Source organism: Sphaerodactylus townsendi, linkage group LG10 (assembly GCF_021028975.2).
Source record: "Sphaerodactylus townsendi isolate TG3544 linkage group LG10, MPM_Stown_v2.3, whole genome shotgun sequence".
Lineage (NCBI taxonomy): Eukaryota > Metazoa > Chordata > Lepidosauria > Squamata > Sphaerodactylidae > Sphaerodactylus > Sphaerodactylus townsendi.
The window spans coordinates 31,454,280-31,467,055 of record NC_059434.1 but is presented as its reverse complement, the minus strand read 5'-3'; the positions used below and the strand labels follow the sequence as shown (position 1 = coordinate 31,467,055).

Below are 12,776 nucleotides of genomic sequence, written 5' to 3'. Positions count from 1 at the left end.
CCATTCTCACTGCAATACTCTTGTTTGTTTCAAACTATTTGGTTGATACAAAAGTCATTCTGAAATGTATTTTGACAGTGGAACAAAAAAGTCTTCCATCAATATTTTTCTTCCTACACCACAGTTTAAGTTTTTCTATGCAATAAATACAGCAGTAGCTGGCTGCACTGATTCTAAAATTTGGGACCAAAGATATTATGTTCTAATGAAGAAGGCATTTCTTAGTTCAACTGGCAACCGATGTACAGGTAATTTAAACTAACTACCGTGTTTCCCCAAATATAAGACAGTGTCTTATATTAATTTTTGATCCCAAAGATGTGCTATGTCTTATTTTCAGGGGATGTCTTATTTTTCTGTGTTCTGTTCATCGGACATGCTTCCAAACAAAAACTTTGCTATGTCTTACTTTCGGGGGATGCCTTATATTTCGCACTTCAGCAAAACCTCTACTATGTCTTATTTTTAGGGGATGTCTTATATTTGGGGAAACAGGGTATTTCCTTCAGTAACTTAAGTAATATAGTTTGCCTGGTGTCTTGCAGAAAATGCAATATTGAGATCTTTAGATGCTTTTGAAATGACTCTTGTGTAGGAATGGTAGAGAAAGTGAGTAATTCCATGTCACTGCCAGGGGCGGGAAACTCAAACCTGCAGTCACACACACACACACCCCAGCTTCCCCACCGCCCCGCGCTCCCCGCGGGTTTTCCAAAAGGCTCTGTTCCAAACAGCGCCAAAAATGACGCACGCTGGGGGGCACGAGAGCAGCAGAATTGGGGCTGCTGCGTTGTCGTCACCCCTGTAGTGGGGAGTGCAGCTGGACCCCGCGTTACTTGGCGAGAGTAGCGCGCAACAAAAGGTAAGTGCAGAAACGACCTGAGTCACTTACCTGCTGGGTCCTTGGCGTCTTAAAAAGTAGCCAGCGGGGAGAAGGACGGGGGTTGGGGAGGTGGGGTATGTTAAAACATACTCATGGCTCCAGCAAGCACAGCTCCACAGAAAAGACACAAGAGGGTTCCTTTTTAACTCAGAGCAACGTCATGTGGATGGCATATCTTTATAGGAATTCAGGCCTTCACAGGGCCTTTTTAATTTCCCCTTTTGTCTTCTGAAATCTGAGTTGCTGTTCAATTTTGGCACCAGTCAGAACAAATAGCAGTAGCTTTTGCAGTTTAAGCAGGAGATTTGTGGAATAGTTTGAGGCAACTGAGTTAGCTTATACTCACGCTGGGGGAAAAACTATGCTGATCACATCTTCCCGTGACGTGCTTCTGAAGATGTGAGCCATGGATTTGGGCAAAATGTTAGGCACTAAAACTGCCAGAGCACAACCACAGTGCCCAGAAAACCCACAACAGTCAGGTATGTGGATAACAAGGGTATCATTTGTCAGATGCTTAGATTGTGTTTCTCATAAACAAACCTACTGGAAGATGAAAACACAAAGAAATGTCCACTGTGGTTGTTTACAAGCACCATTTTAACAACTGGTTCTGCCGAAGTGGTGCGAACCTGCTGAACCCCACCACTGCCCCTTCCCCTCGTTTGAGGAGTGCCCTCCTCCCCCTTTAAAGCCAAAGTCAATATTGGTTTGTTGCATCACTGATGTTTGATATGTGACTTCATAAATTCAACCTCTTGCATGTTCTGCTGCACTTGGCCTCTGCCCTCTCTACCGCCACGGCCTTGATGCCACAGGCGGTGAACCGGGGTGGGGGGGGCAGAGCAGCTGGGTCCCAGGGCTTGTCAAGACTAGAACTGAAGGCAAGAGAAAGAAGGCCTTTCTTTTGGACTCCCTCCTCAATAAACTGGAGGGGCCCAGACCTTAGAAAGACCCAGCCTGGAGGGATCCATCCAGTACTGCCACTCAGTTACAACGGTCAAGGCCCAGGGCAGACCTGGACTTCTGCTGGAATTACAACAGTCCTCCAAATGATGACCATCTGTTACCCTGGAGAACGGTATGTTACCACAGGCTTGATGAGGTTCCCCCCCCCCCTTGCGCAAAAAAAACCACCTACCCCCCACCCCCAGTAAACTTTTTGTGTTCCCATCAGTATTATAGGCTTCCACAGCTCGGTCCTCTGTGTCACCCCAATTTTGGCTCTTACTTGCAAACCTTATTTTACCAAGTGGATAGCAGCAATGCCATCAGCATAGACATGGGCCAGGAGCTCAGTTTCCCTGAGCATCTGTCTGTGGAACAGAGCTTTGTTTTCATGGTCTGTGCTTTTATGCTGGGCTGGAGTTTTTTGTTTTGCTTTGGTAATTCTGGATTTTAATTAATGTATTTAATTTTTTAATATTGTAAGCTGCCTTAGGCAGAGAGGCACCATAACATTTTTCTAAATAAAAGAGACAATGCTCCCAAAGCAGTGCTTGTGTTAAAACATTACAACATGCTTGTCTGGGGATGCCACGTCTGCAGAGCAAGGGACTGGACTCATTAAGGTTCTCTCCAGCAGCTGCTTCAAAGATTCTGGCAAGTCCAACAACATCGGTGTTCTAAAAACAAAGAGTGGTTCACATTGTATGGATGCACAGAATCCCACCAATTTAGCGGTAGGAAAGCTGGCAATAAAATGCAGAAAAACACTTTTAACTCCTCTGAGTAAAGGCACGATAGTCCTTTTTGGGTATAAACTACAGAAAAGGAGGTTTTGACTACATTTGAGGAAGTTCCTTACAGAGAGGTGTGCTCAACCATGGGGAGGCGGTGGCTTCTTCACGTATCGACAGGAATACTATAGGCATCAGCCTCATGCATGCCTCCCTTTCCCGGGACCAGAACTGCCCCCACCCGGCAGCTGCCACCTTCTCCTGCCCCCCTGCAAGCGACGGACCCACCACCCCGCAGGACCAACCAGCAGAGCGCTCCTCCACTGTCAGCCCCTCCCCGTCCATCAGGCCCAGCGAGGGAGGGGGGAGGGAGGGCGGCCAGAGTCCCCCCAGTGACGACGATGAAGGACCCCCTCCTCCTTCTCCCCGCCGGCCGCTTCGCTCACGGGGCGTCCCTGGACGCTTCCGCCTTTACGGCCAATCAAGCGGGAGGAGGAGAAGGAGGAAAGGCGACGGCCCAATCGGCGCTCTCTCTTGCAGGGGGGCAGGAGGAGGCGGCAGCTGCTGGGTGGGGGCAGTTCGGCGCGCTCTGTCGGGCGAAAGACGCGGCCATTGGTCTGGAGGCGACGGGGAGGGGCCCCCGTCATTGGTTTCAGGTGCCCTCCGCCTCCACCCTTTACATTACGGCACCGCCAGGCCGGCAGCAGCCCGTCCCCCCTCCCGCCGCAGAGCAGGGCTGCTGTTTCGGGGCTGGACTCTGGGACGACAATCCCCCCTATCCCCCTCTCAAGTACACTGCTTTTCACCCAAAACTTCCGCCACACCTGGCCTGGCTAGGGACCTCCCCCCACCTCGTCCTGATGGCAGCAGCTGAGCAGAATCAGCCCCACAGTGGTCGGCAGCTGAGAAGAATCAGCCCCACAGTGGTCGGGAGAGCCGACCCCTTTCCGCCCCCTCCCCCACCCCCCCACCCTGAGCCTGCCATCGGTAGACCGTCCTTCTAGCCGCTTGGAAGTTACTAGGGGGTGTTGTAGGAATTCCTCTCCCTAAACTGCATTCTCGTCCAACTTCAAATCCTCGCGGTTTCCTTTTACCATTTGCCTGCTGAAGTTAGGGAGGGGCGACAGAGGATTTTTGCATAATTTATGCGCTCGAGTTTAGCAAACTGCAGTGAGATTTTTTTGCTTTAAAACAATCGTTCCTTTAAAAGTCTCCGGACAGGGAGAATAATGCCTTTGTGCCCAAGTGCAATACATTTATTTCTTGCAAGGCGACAGTGCTCTGAATTTCTCACCGTATCCTCAAAAATAGCGCCATAGGGAAGGCTTTATAAGCCAGTCCAGCGCAAGTTCTGTGTAAGGCGTACTGAAAACCTGCTTTCCAGGCTACATGCGGAGGACGGTTGTTCCTCTCGGGCTCGAGCCCGCCTGGGGGAAAGTCCCCGGACCCCGGGCAGAAAGTGCCGCGCGCTTCGCAGTGCGCAACAACCTGTCTCGCCAGCTCACAACAACCCCGCCAAGAAGCCCCCCGGGCCGAGCGGGTGAGTGCGGGAGGGGCCTTTCGTCACCCCCACAGTTACGCAGGTAGTGCGCATGTCCTACTCGAGGGAGTAGCCGCACCAACAGAACGGGGCTCATTCTCGGTTCGCCTGTTTTCTTTTTTGGCAAATGACACCCCGTTTCACCTTTCGGCGCATTGAAAGGGCTTTCTCCCGCAGAAACCTACTTGTCCTAAAGAGGCATTTGCAGCTTTGCACGTGTGCAAAGTGTGAATGGGCAGAGCTATACAAGCTGCATCACATTCAATTTTCTTTATTGGCATCCCAATAGATAAATATTAACAGCACACAGTTCACACAAAAGTAGGGTTACACAGTTTAACATTAAGTTATAAAATTCCAAAATACAATATTATTAAAAGGGGGGAAAGGAAATAAACCCATCAAATCCGTCCTGGGATCACTAAAAAATATGGGAACTGTAGTAACAAGTCCTACAGATGAACTAAATCACATCTTGCAAATTTAAATGGGAGTTTTTCTGTCTGCTTTCTCCAAGAATCCCAGGAAAGAGCTTGTGTGGGTACTGAGGCTTCCTGCCTCCCCTCAAAATGTGCAGGTAAAAGCAGTAAAAGTAAAGTAAAAGTAGCACATGTGTGGATCCTGTTGTGAGCATACTGGTTTTCGTTACATAGGCCCCTTCAGCACATGCAGAATAATGAACTTTCAATCCACTTTCATAATTGTTTGAAAGTGGATTTTGCTATTCTGCACAGTAAAATCCAGCTGTAAAGTGCATTGAAAGTGGATTGAAAATGCATTATTCTGCATGTACATCAGGGGCCACAGAGATCCTCCCACAAGCCACCAGTAACAGATCAACTCTGTTTACATTTCCCATAAAAAAATCACTGTGCAGCAGTCCCTAGTGATGCTATGGCACAGAACAGACAACAACCCCAAGACATAGATCTTGTTTTTACATAAGTCCTCAAGAATACACTCAACTCATAGCACCTATCCACCCATGTCTAAGAACTACAGTTTAAAATCACAGGTCTAATGTTTCAGGGAATAAAATGATACAAAATGATACACTCTTAAATCGCCAATTGTTTCGATATTTACAGAGTGCATTGTTTTAAAAAACATCATGAGCTTTATGGTGGTGCCATGGTACAAAACATGAGTCCAAGGCATAAAACCTTGTGGCTCCTCACAAAATACACTGCATTATCACACAAATACCCCCCCCCCAAAAAAAAAACATGGCTCAGGTGTTTTGTGCCATTGTGAGGACACAAAAACAGGGATTCATGTCAAATATCTTCCTGAATGGATAGGATTTTTACACTAAAATAACATAAAACAGCTATTGTATTCTAAAATAAATACACTGGTCTAGGGATAATACCATAAAATATAGTGATTCAGAGTTTTGTGCTGCTGCTGTGGTAGAGAAATGCATTTAGAAATATGGATCCTTATGACTTTTATATTTAGTCCACCTCCTCTAGAAATCAACTCGAAGATTCCAGTTGATGCAGCTTATCAGAGTCATGCATATTACAAACATCATGCAGTCACACAATTGGCTTTCCATCGGTTGGTCCCTCACATCTACAGGGCCATTTCTCCTCCTACATGGCTCCACAATGACAGCTCTGCTTATCTGCAAATGGGCACCATCAACAACAACTGCATTCTCTGTTGTGGGAGAATTGTCACAAACACCATATAACAGAATAGTTGGGGAAGATGCTTTAATAAACGAAACAAGAAGTGCTGCAAAAATGTCATGCGAGAAGCAAAGATGTTAGAAGTCCCAAGAATGCAAAAGTAAATCAAGTCTTGTTAGGTTTTGCTGAAACAGACCACCACAGCTACTCCTCTGGAATCATTACCAAAGAAGAGGGGTGTTTTAAATGGAATGCATGATGGCATTCCTCCAGCCCTCCTGTTCCCAAGGCGAGGCCGGGAATCAAGTGACCTCGTGCACCTTCCCCATGCAATATGGAAGCTCATCTCGCCGAGTTCACTGCGGTTTACTCTTGAGTAAGATGGCGAGAAACTATTCCCCTCCCCCACTGTTGTCAGGCCAATTTTAAACGGCAGAGCAGCCCCCCTCCTTTGCAAACATTCCTGCGCGCAACATTCCTTCCACGGTTTCACCCCTTCCAAGTCGCACGTGTTTTCAAAGCCACTTTTACGCCGCGCCTTTTTTCTTGGACCAGCGCAATCCTTCAGAGAGATCTTAGAATGGGGGCAGTTTCAGAGGAGAGCCGCGTTGCTCTGTAGGGCAACAGTTGGATGGGAGTCCAGTAGCCCGTCGAAGACCAGGCAGAGCTGCAAGGCGGTGCTAGCTTTGGAGAGTCAAAGCTCCCTCCATCAAACACAGTCGTTGACACGTCAGGGGAGGGGGGCACAATGATAAGGAAAGGTCTTTTGAGACTTGGTTTCTAAGCGCTCCATTTCCGCCCCTCCCGACAGCTGATTGGCTGGCGCAAACGATTAAAAGAGGGAGAGGACAAGCGAGCGCTGGACGGAACAGGAAAGGAACGGGGCACGGTCTCACCACGAAGGGCGCCGCTGCCCCTTTAAGCCGACTCCTGCCTTTCATTCCTTGCCCTCCCCACCCTACGTTTGTCTTCTGACGTCCACCCCGCTCGAGCCAATCGCCGCAACCGTGACGGGAAGGCGGGAGAATGCGAACCGGCCGCGCCTTATAAGGGAAGGCCTTGCGCATGCGCAATCTCCCGCTCGAAAAAGTAGGGGGGTGCGGAAGGGAAAGGAGGCGGGGAGTCCTAAGTGGGGGAGGAGGGTTTCCTCGCGCCCCGGCCGCTTCCGCCGACTGAGGAGCCGCCTCGGGGGCTCCCGTCCCTCCCCTCGCGGGATCGGGGTCTCCTGAGGGAGGCGGAAGGGGGGCTGTCACGTCGCGTCATGATGTTGGGGTCGCCGGGGCAACAGCCCGGGGGGGCGGGGTCTGGGGCGGCGGCGGCCGGGTCTGCCGCCGCTGCCGCCGCCGGTGGGGCCGGGGGCGTCGCAAGCTTCCCGTGCGGCGGCGGTGGCGGCGTGTCGGAGAGGTTCCTGGCGCGCTACGTGCAGGACTACCTGGAGTGCGTCGAGTCCCTGCCACTGGACATGCAGAGGCTGGCCTCGCTACTGCGCGAAATGGACACGCGGTGCCGCGGTGAGAGAGTGAGGGGACGGCGGCGGGGGGTGGCGAGAGGACAGGGCGGCGGCACTGCTCCCCCCTCAGCCTTGTAAAGGGGCGGGGGACGGTTCGCTCCTCCCCTGCCGGACGTACGCGCGGGGGGGGGGGGAGAAAATGGCTACCACCACCACCACCCCCTTCAACAAGCCATCCTCGTTGTGGACATCCGGCTGATGACTCGGGGTGACCCTTGAAGGAGAGAAGTTTGTCGGTTCCACCACCCCCTTTTCGAGTCCCTGGGGGAGGGGTCATGGAGTGTGGCCCCTTTTCCTAACATGTTGTCACAAAGGCATGTTTCCTGATTCCTCGTTGCGTGTTCAAAGTACGTAGGGAGTCCGTCATGAACGTAGAGGGAGAGCCGCGCGTCCTTCGGGACTGTGACACGCGTCGCCTGAAATTTGCGAGTCGCCGGCTTGGGCGTCTGTGTCATGGTTGGTGCCCACGTTGCTGTTTTGCACCGGAGATGCCTCTCTAGTGACTTGAAAATCAAGTTATTCAAACGCTGCCCGTCCTCCTGATTTCACAGACTTCCCAGTGTGCTTAAGTGTGGCATTCAGTACCCAACTAAGGGTGGCTGTAGATTGGCATAGTAAATCAAAGATCAGGATATAAATCCTGTAAAATGTTTAAGAGTAGGTGTATCCGGCACCAAGTTGTCCCTTGCATTCTACATCTTTCTGGTTTCTGTAATCTATTTTAGTTCTCTGGATAGTCAGAATCCATGGGTAGTAGTTTGCTTGGGGATGGGTGCTGAGGTACAGATGTTCTTTCTCCAGTTCAAAATATTTGATAAAGTATAGTCACATACTTGTGTATAACTGGAATGCCATTGTTTGGGCAGTTCTACCTTGTAATGCACTTTCTCTGTTTTTCTTTGATAGAAGCATTAAAAGAAATCGATGAGTCTTATGAGAAATACAAGAGCGAAGATGACCCCGTTCAGAAAAAGCGGTTGCAGCAGCATCTTCAGCGAGCCTTGATCAACAGTCAAGAACTGGGAGATGAGAAAATCCAAATTGTTACTCAGATGCTTGAGTTAGTGGAGAATAGAGCCCGGCAAATAGACTCTCACTCACAGTGTTTTCAAGATCTCTCAGATACTGAAAAACCCATTGAAAAGTCAAAAGTGGATCCTTGTCAACCAGAGAGATCTTCAAGAAGGCCCCGCCGACAGCGTACTAGTGAAAGTCGTGATATATGTCATATAGCGAATGGAATCGATGAGTATGATGATCAGCCTCCTAAAGAAAAGAGATCCAAGTCTGCCAAGAAAAAGAAACGCTCCAAAGCTAAACAAGAGAGGGAAGCTTCTCCAGTAGACTTTGCAGTAGACCCTAACGAACCAACTTACTGTCTCTGTGACCAAGTGTCTTATGGAGAAATGATAGGGTGTGACAACGAACTGTGTCCTATTGAGTGGTTTCACTTTTCATGTGTTGGACTCACCTATAAACCTAAGGGGAAATGGTATTGCCCCAAATGCAGAGGAGACAACGAGAAGACTATGGATAAATGTACAGACAAGTCCAAAAAAGATAGAAGATCAAGGTAGTTGATGCTCTAAATATGTTGACAGCTGCTTGGTTTTTATTAAAAAAAACTGTTTAATAAGCAGACCAGTATTTTAGAAAAGTGCATAAAGCTATGCAATAACTTTTAAAACATACAGTACTAATGGAGTATTAATAGATGTTAGTACTATTGTGCTCTTGAATATTCTGCACTAAATAACCAAATCCTTCAAACAGGGTCACATAGGAGTAGCACAGGGGGGATTCAGTTTCCCTCACTCTTCTTAATAATTGTATAATTATGTTGATACCTGATGAGGAAGAACTGGAGGGATAATCATGTTAAGACTGGTGTGTTAACATCTGTTGCAGTCACAACTTTAGTTACTTTTTAAGTCTTTCAAGGCAAAAGCCAGCCTGTTTCTTTATTGCCTTCCATGTGATCTGCATATATGTCTCTTAACTTATTTATGTTAATCTAGTGGTGGTGTTTAGATGTCTATGTTTATAGAAAGTATATTAAGTGATAAAATACTCATGGCTAGAAGAGTTCCATTCATCATTATAATGCCAATCCTGAACTGAGGCTAATTGTCTTTTCCATGCTGCCTCTTCTCATAACATCAGTTGTACTATCTTCCTTCTGACTCACTCAGTGCTTGCAGGAGTGCATCTTAAGAAATACAGTAAATGTGCAAGAACAGCAATATGTATCTGTCTGAGGCAATTGCAAGATTTTGCCTGAACGAAACGCTGAACTAGTTAATAGATTTAAAAGTCTGGAAAATAGTAAAGTGCAGTTGATAATAGAAAACACCTGTTTTGAATACAGCAATTGTTTAAAAGACCCTAAACTTCTAAATTTCCAGTTGACTTCATAAAACCTGACAAATAAGGGCCTTTGGAACACAGTAGCTGATGGTGCTCCAAGAGCAGGCATTCTTTCCTTAACAGAGTATTTGAAGTAGTTGCGGTCTAATTGTCTGAACATGTAGGTTTTCCCAGACAGTAAGTATTGTTTTATTTCTGGCAGGTCAGAGAGTTCCACTTGCATTTCATGAAGGATGTTACTGTGTGCATGCGAGGCAATAGCATAGCAATGTAAAATAAATGGATAAAACATCTCAAGAACAAATTTCCATTTTCTTTGAATTCTTGTTCTTACAGCAGCAATATTAACATTTCTGTGATGACTGATACTTTATTACTTTGAGTCACGTTTTACTGAGGTTTTAGAAGTATTGTGTATTCAGACAAACATTGATTGCATCCTGTGATTCAGATGGACAACTTCATTTTATAAACGTGAGAAACAATATCTTTGGGACCTTAGATCTTATCTAAATTAATTGATGCTCTGTTACACATCAGTCACACAGAACCTATATGTTCTATAAAGACAAAAGAAGTTTGTTTCATCTTGGCGTTACCAGAAATTGCGTTTCATAAATTTCAGGTGAACTGGCAGGTCATGAACTATTTCCCATCATACAGAAATAGTCTTCATTTGTAAATGTATTCTCTTGTTCAGAGACTTAATGCAGATTAATAATACAGCTGTAATTTTGATAGTTTGATGAAATTTCCATCTTGAAAATCATGCAATGTCCAGAAAAACAGTCCAGACTTCTGTTCCATTGTTGTAATTGGCTGCTGCTCCCACCCCACATATACAATTGTTTGGTCCAACCTGACTGACATTTTTTAAAAAGCTTTTTAATTAAAATGGCTAATGTATAACACCACACTCCAACACTTTCCACTGATTATAAAACAAATTGTTATTTCTAGAATGCTATTATAGAAGAGTTCAGATTGTTTCTAGGCACAGGAGTTCGGCAAACAAGTAGTGTTGTGCATCAAATACCTGCATGACTTCTAAACTGGGAATACCCTGGCTTGTTACTGCAATTTACTGTGTCTCTTTCTGATGGATACCTGGTCCTTAGCCCTGTCTTGGCAAAAAGGTAATTTTTCCTGTTTTTAAGAAATGGCATTACTGCTATAAAGTACTACTTTGATTTTTAAAAAAAATATGCTTGTTGTGGTTTGACAATCTGTCTCTCAGTTCTAAAATTTGTAAGCCTGGGCATATACAAATGGGAACTGTGCTACTAGAGTGTACCGATTACTTGGATCTAATATTTCGCATGCTACAATTTATGAATAAAAAACCTTTTGGTTATAGAACTGGCGCACAAGTAGTTTTTCTGTTTTATATCGCCATGTGTGTATGTGGACATGTAACATCTTTTTATAGTACATTCTTAACTTACTCTTCCGCTGAGAAGCTCAAGGAAGCATGCATGGTTCTTCCTTCCATGTTTAAAAATTACCCCTATAGTAAGGTACACATACAAACAGCCAAGTGTGAATGCAAAAGCCTTTCTGCATATGTGCACTGTAAGCCTTCCCCTTGTTCCATATCAAATACTATTTCTGACTACTTGCTGAGCTATAGGAGTAGCTGTGGGGAAGAGCTGAAAAGTCCTGGTGTGTGTGGAACATGATATTAATACCTTTAATGTACCTTTTTTCCAGGGATGAAAACAGTTTTTACAACGTCACTGTTTCACTACAAATTCCCTTTCTCTTGGTTCTCCCTTGTGCAAATAGAACCAAGACACCTGATTTTTACCTCATTTTCTGTTTTTATGCCAACTCTAGTTGCTAAATTCACCTAATTTTTAACCATTTTTGTAACAATAGCCTTCTTATTTATTTATACACTATTGTAAAAAAAGGTGACTGAAACACAAACTCAATGACCACATAAGAACATAAACACTAAAAAAAGGCATATTCATACATTCTTAATTATTTTCTTGTACCTAATAAGAATGAACAGCAGCTGTAAAGGGTTTGTGCAGGCCCATGTGTTGTAGTGAAGAACACTGGATTTTCATATGTTAGATACATCTTAACCAAAAGCACACACTAAATGGTTCCTATAATCCTAAAACATTGGTTTAAAAGCAAATAGAGCCTTTATGCAATTTCAGAAGATACAATAAGAGAGAAATCCCAAGAATACTTTTTCTGGGAGTAAGTCCCATAAAGCAGACCTAAATAAGGTTGCCTTTGTGGTTTCTTACATGGTTATATTTGTTGCTATTTTTTTAAAAAAACCCCACCTTACATGGTTTACTTTTACATCATAATATAGTATTCTCAAGCTGCATTAGCATTACTCACGTTGCATACTACACGACCTGCACTTTTATTAAACATTACAGAATAACTAAGTGCTACAGGCATCAACTCTTCAAATACGTATTGATTTTCTTCAAATTTCCAAAGCTAGTAACTTCATCCTCATGTTCTTTCTATTTATGGACTGCAACAGAAATATGTTTGCCAACTTTGCCACTTCTTAGTCTTTGTGCCTGAACAATAGGCTACTGCTGTGAGGAGTTGGTGTAGCAATTTAAGGAATTCAAGCACCAGGTACTCCATCCCATGGGAGTGGTTTTCTTTAAATATGTTTTTATCGCAGAGGTTTTGTTAAGGTTGGCATGATAGATGGGTGATGTGCCTATTTGTAAGAAATGCTGCTGCTGCTGATACAAATATCTCCCTTTTGTAGTTTGGAATGACATTGGTGTTTATCCCATTATCTTAATTGTAGCCTGTAATTTAACTTTGGTGGTCTGTCTTTCTTTAACCTGAATTGGTTTGATCTCATGGTTCTTATGTTAAACAATCCTGGAAGTTCTTTCCAGATTTCAGCAGTTTCCACACTGCAGTAGTAACATCTGTGCTATTAGTAAAAGTGATAGAATAGTTTTAAGTATACACGCAATCTTCTGGACTTCAGCCTAATGTTTCATCTTTGGCTGACCTGCTTCCATCTATTGCATCACTATCTTCTTCACACAGTCTGCAACTGAATTCAATCATACATACACGTCTCTTTAATGTATTGCTTGTTTCCTGCATTTTCTTTTTTTAGCTGGCCAAGAAATTTCTTCAAAATGTTCCTAAATGGAGT

At 45.1% G+C, this 12,776-nt stretch overlaps 1 protein-coding gene across 2 annotated transcripts; it reads left to right on the top strand.

Moving 5' to 3' along the window:
- The first annotated feature begins 6,848 nt into the window (after positions 1–6,848).
- ING2 (inhibitor of growth family member 2) lies at positions 6,849–10,980 on the top strand. Of its 2 annotated transcripts, none has more exons than XM_048509937.1 (2): positions 6,849–7,250; positions 8,156–10,980. In XM_048509937.1, the coding sequence occupies exons 1-2, from the start codon at positions 7,001–7,003 to the stop codon at positions 8,824–8,826; spliced, it is 921 nt and encodes a 306-aa protein (XP_048365894.1). In that variant the 5' UTR covers positions 6,849–7,000; the 3' UTR covers positions 8,827–10,980. The 2 variants fall into 2 exon arrangements, with proteins under 2 accessions (XP_048365894.1, XP_048365896.1); XM_048509939.1 differs by lacking the exon at positions 6,849–7,250 and adding an exon at positions 7,458–7,563.
- The last annotated feature ends 1,796 nt before the right edge of the window (positions 10,981–12,776 follow it).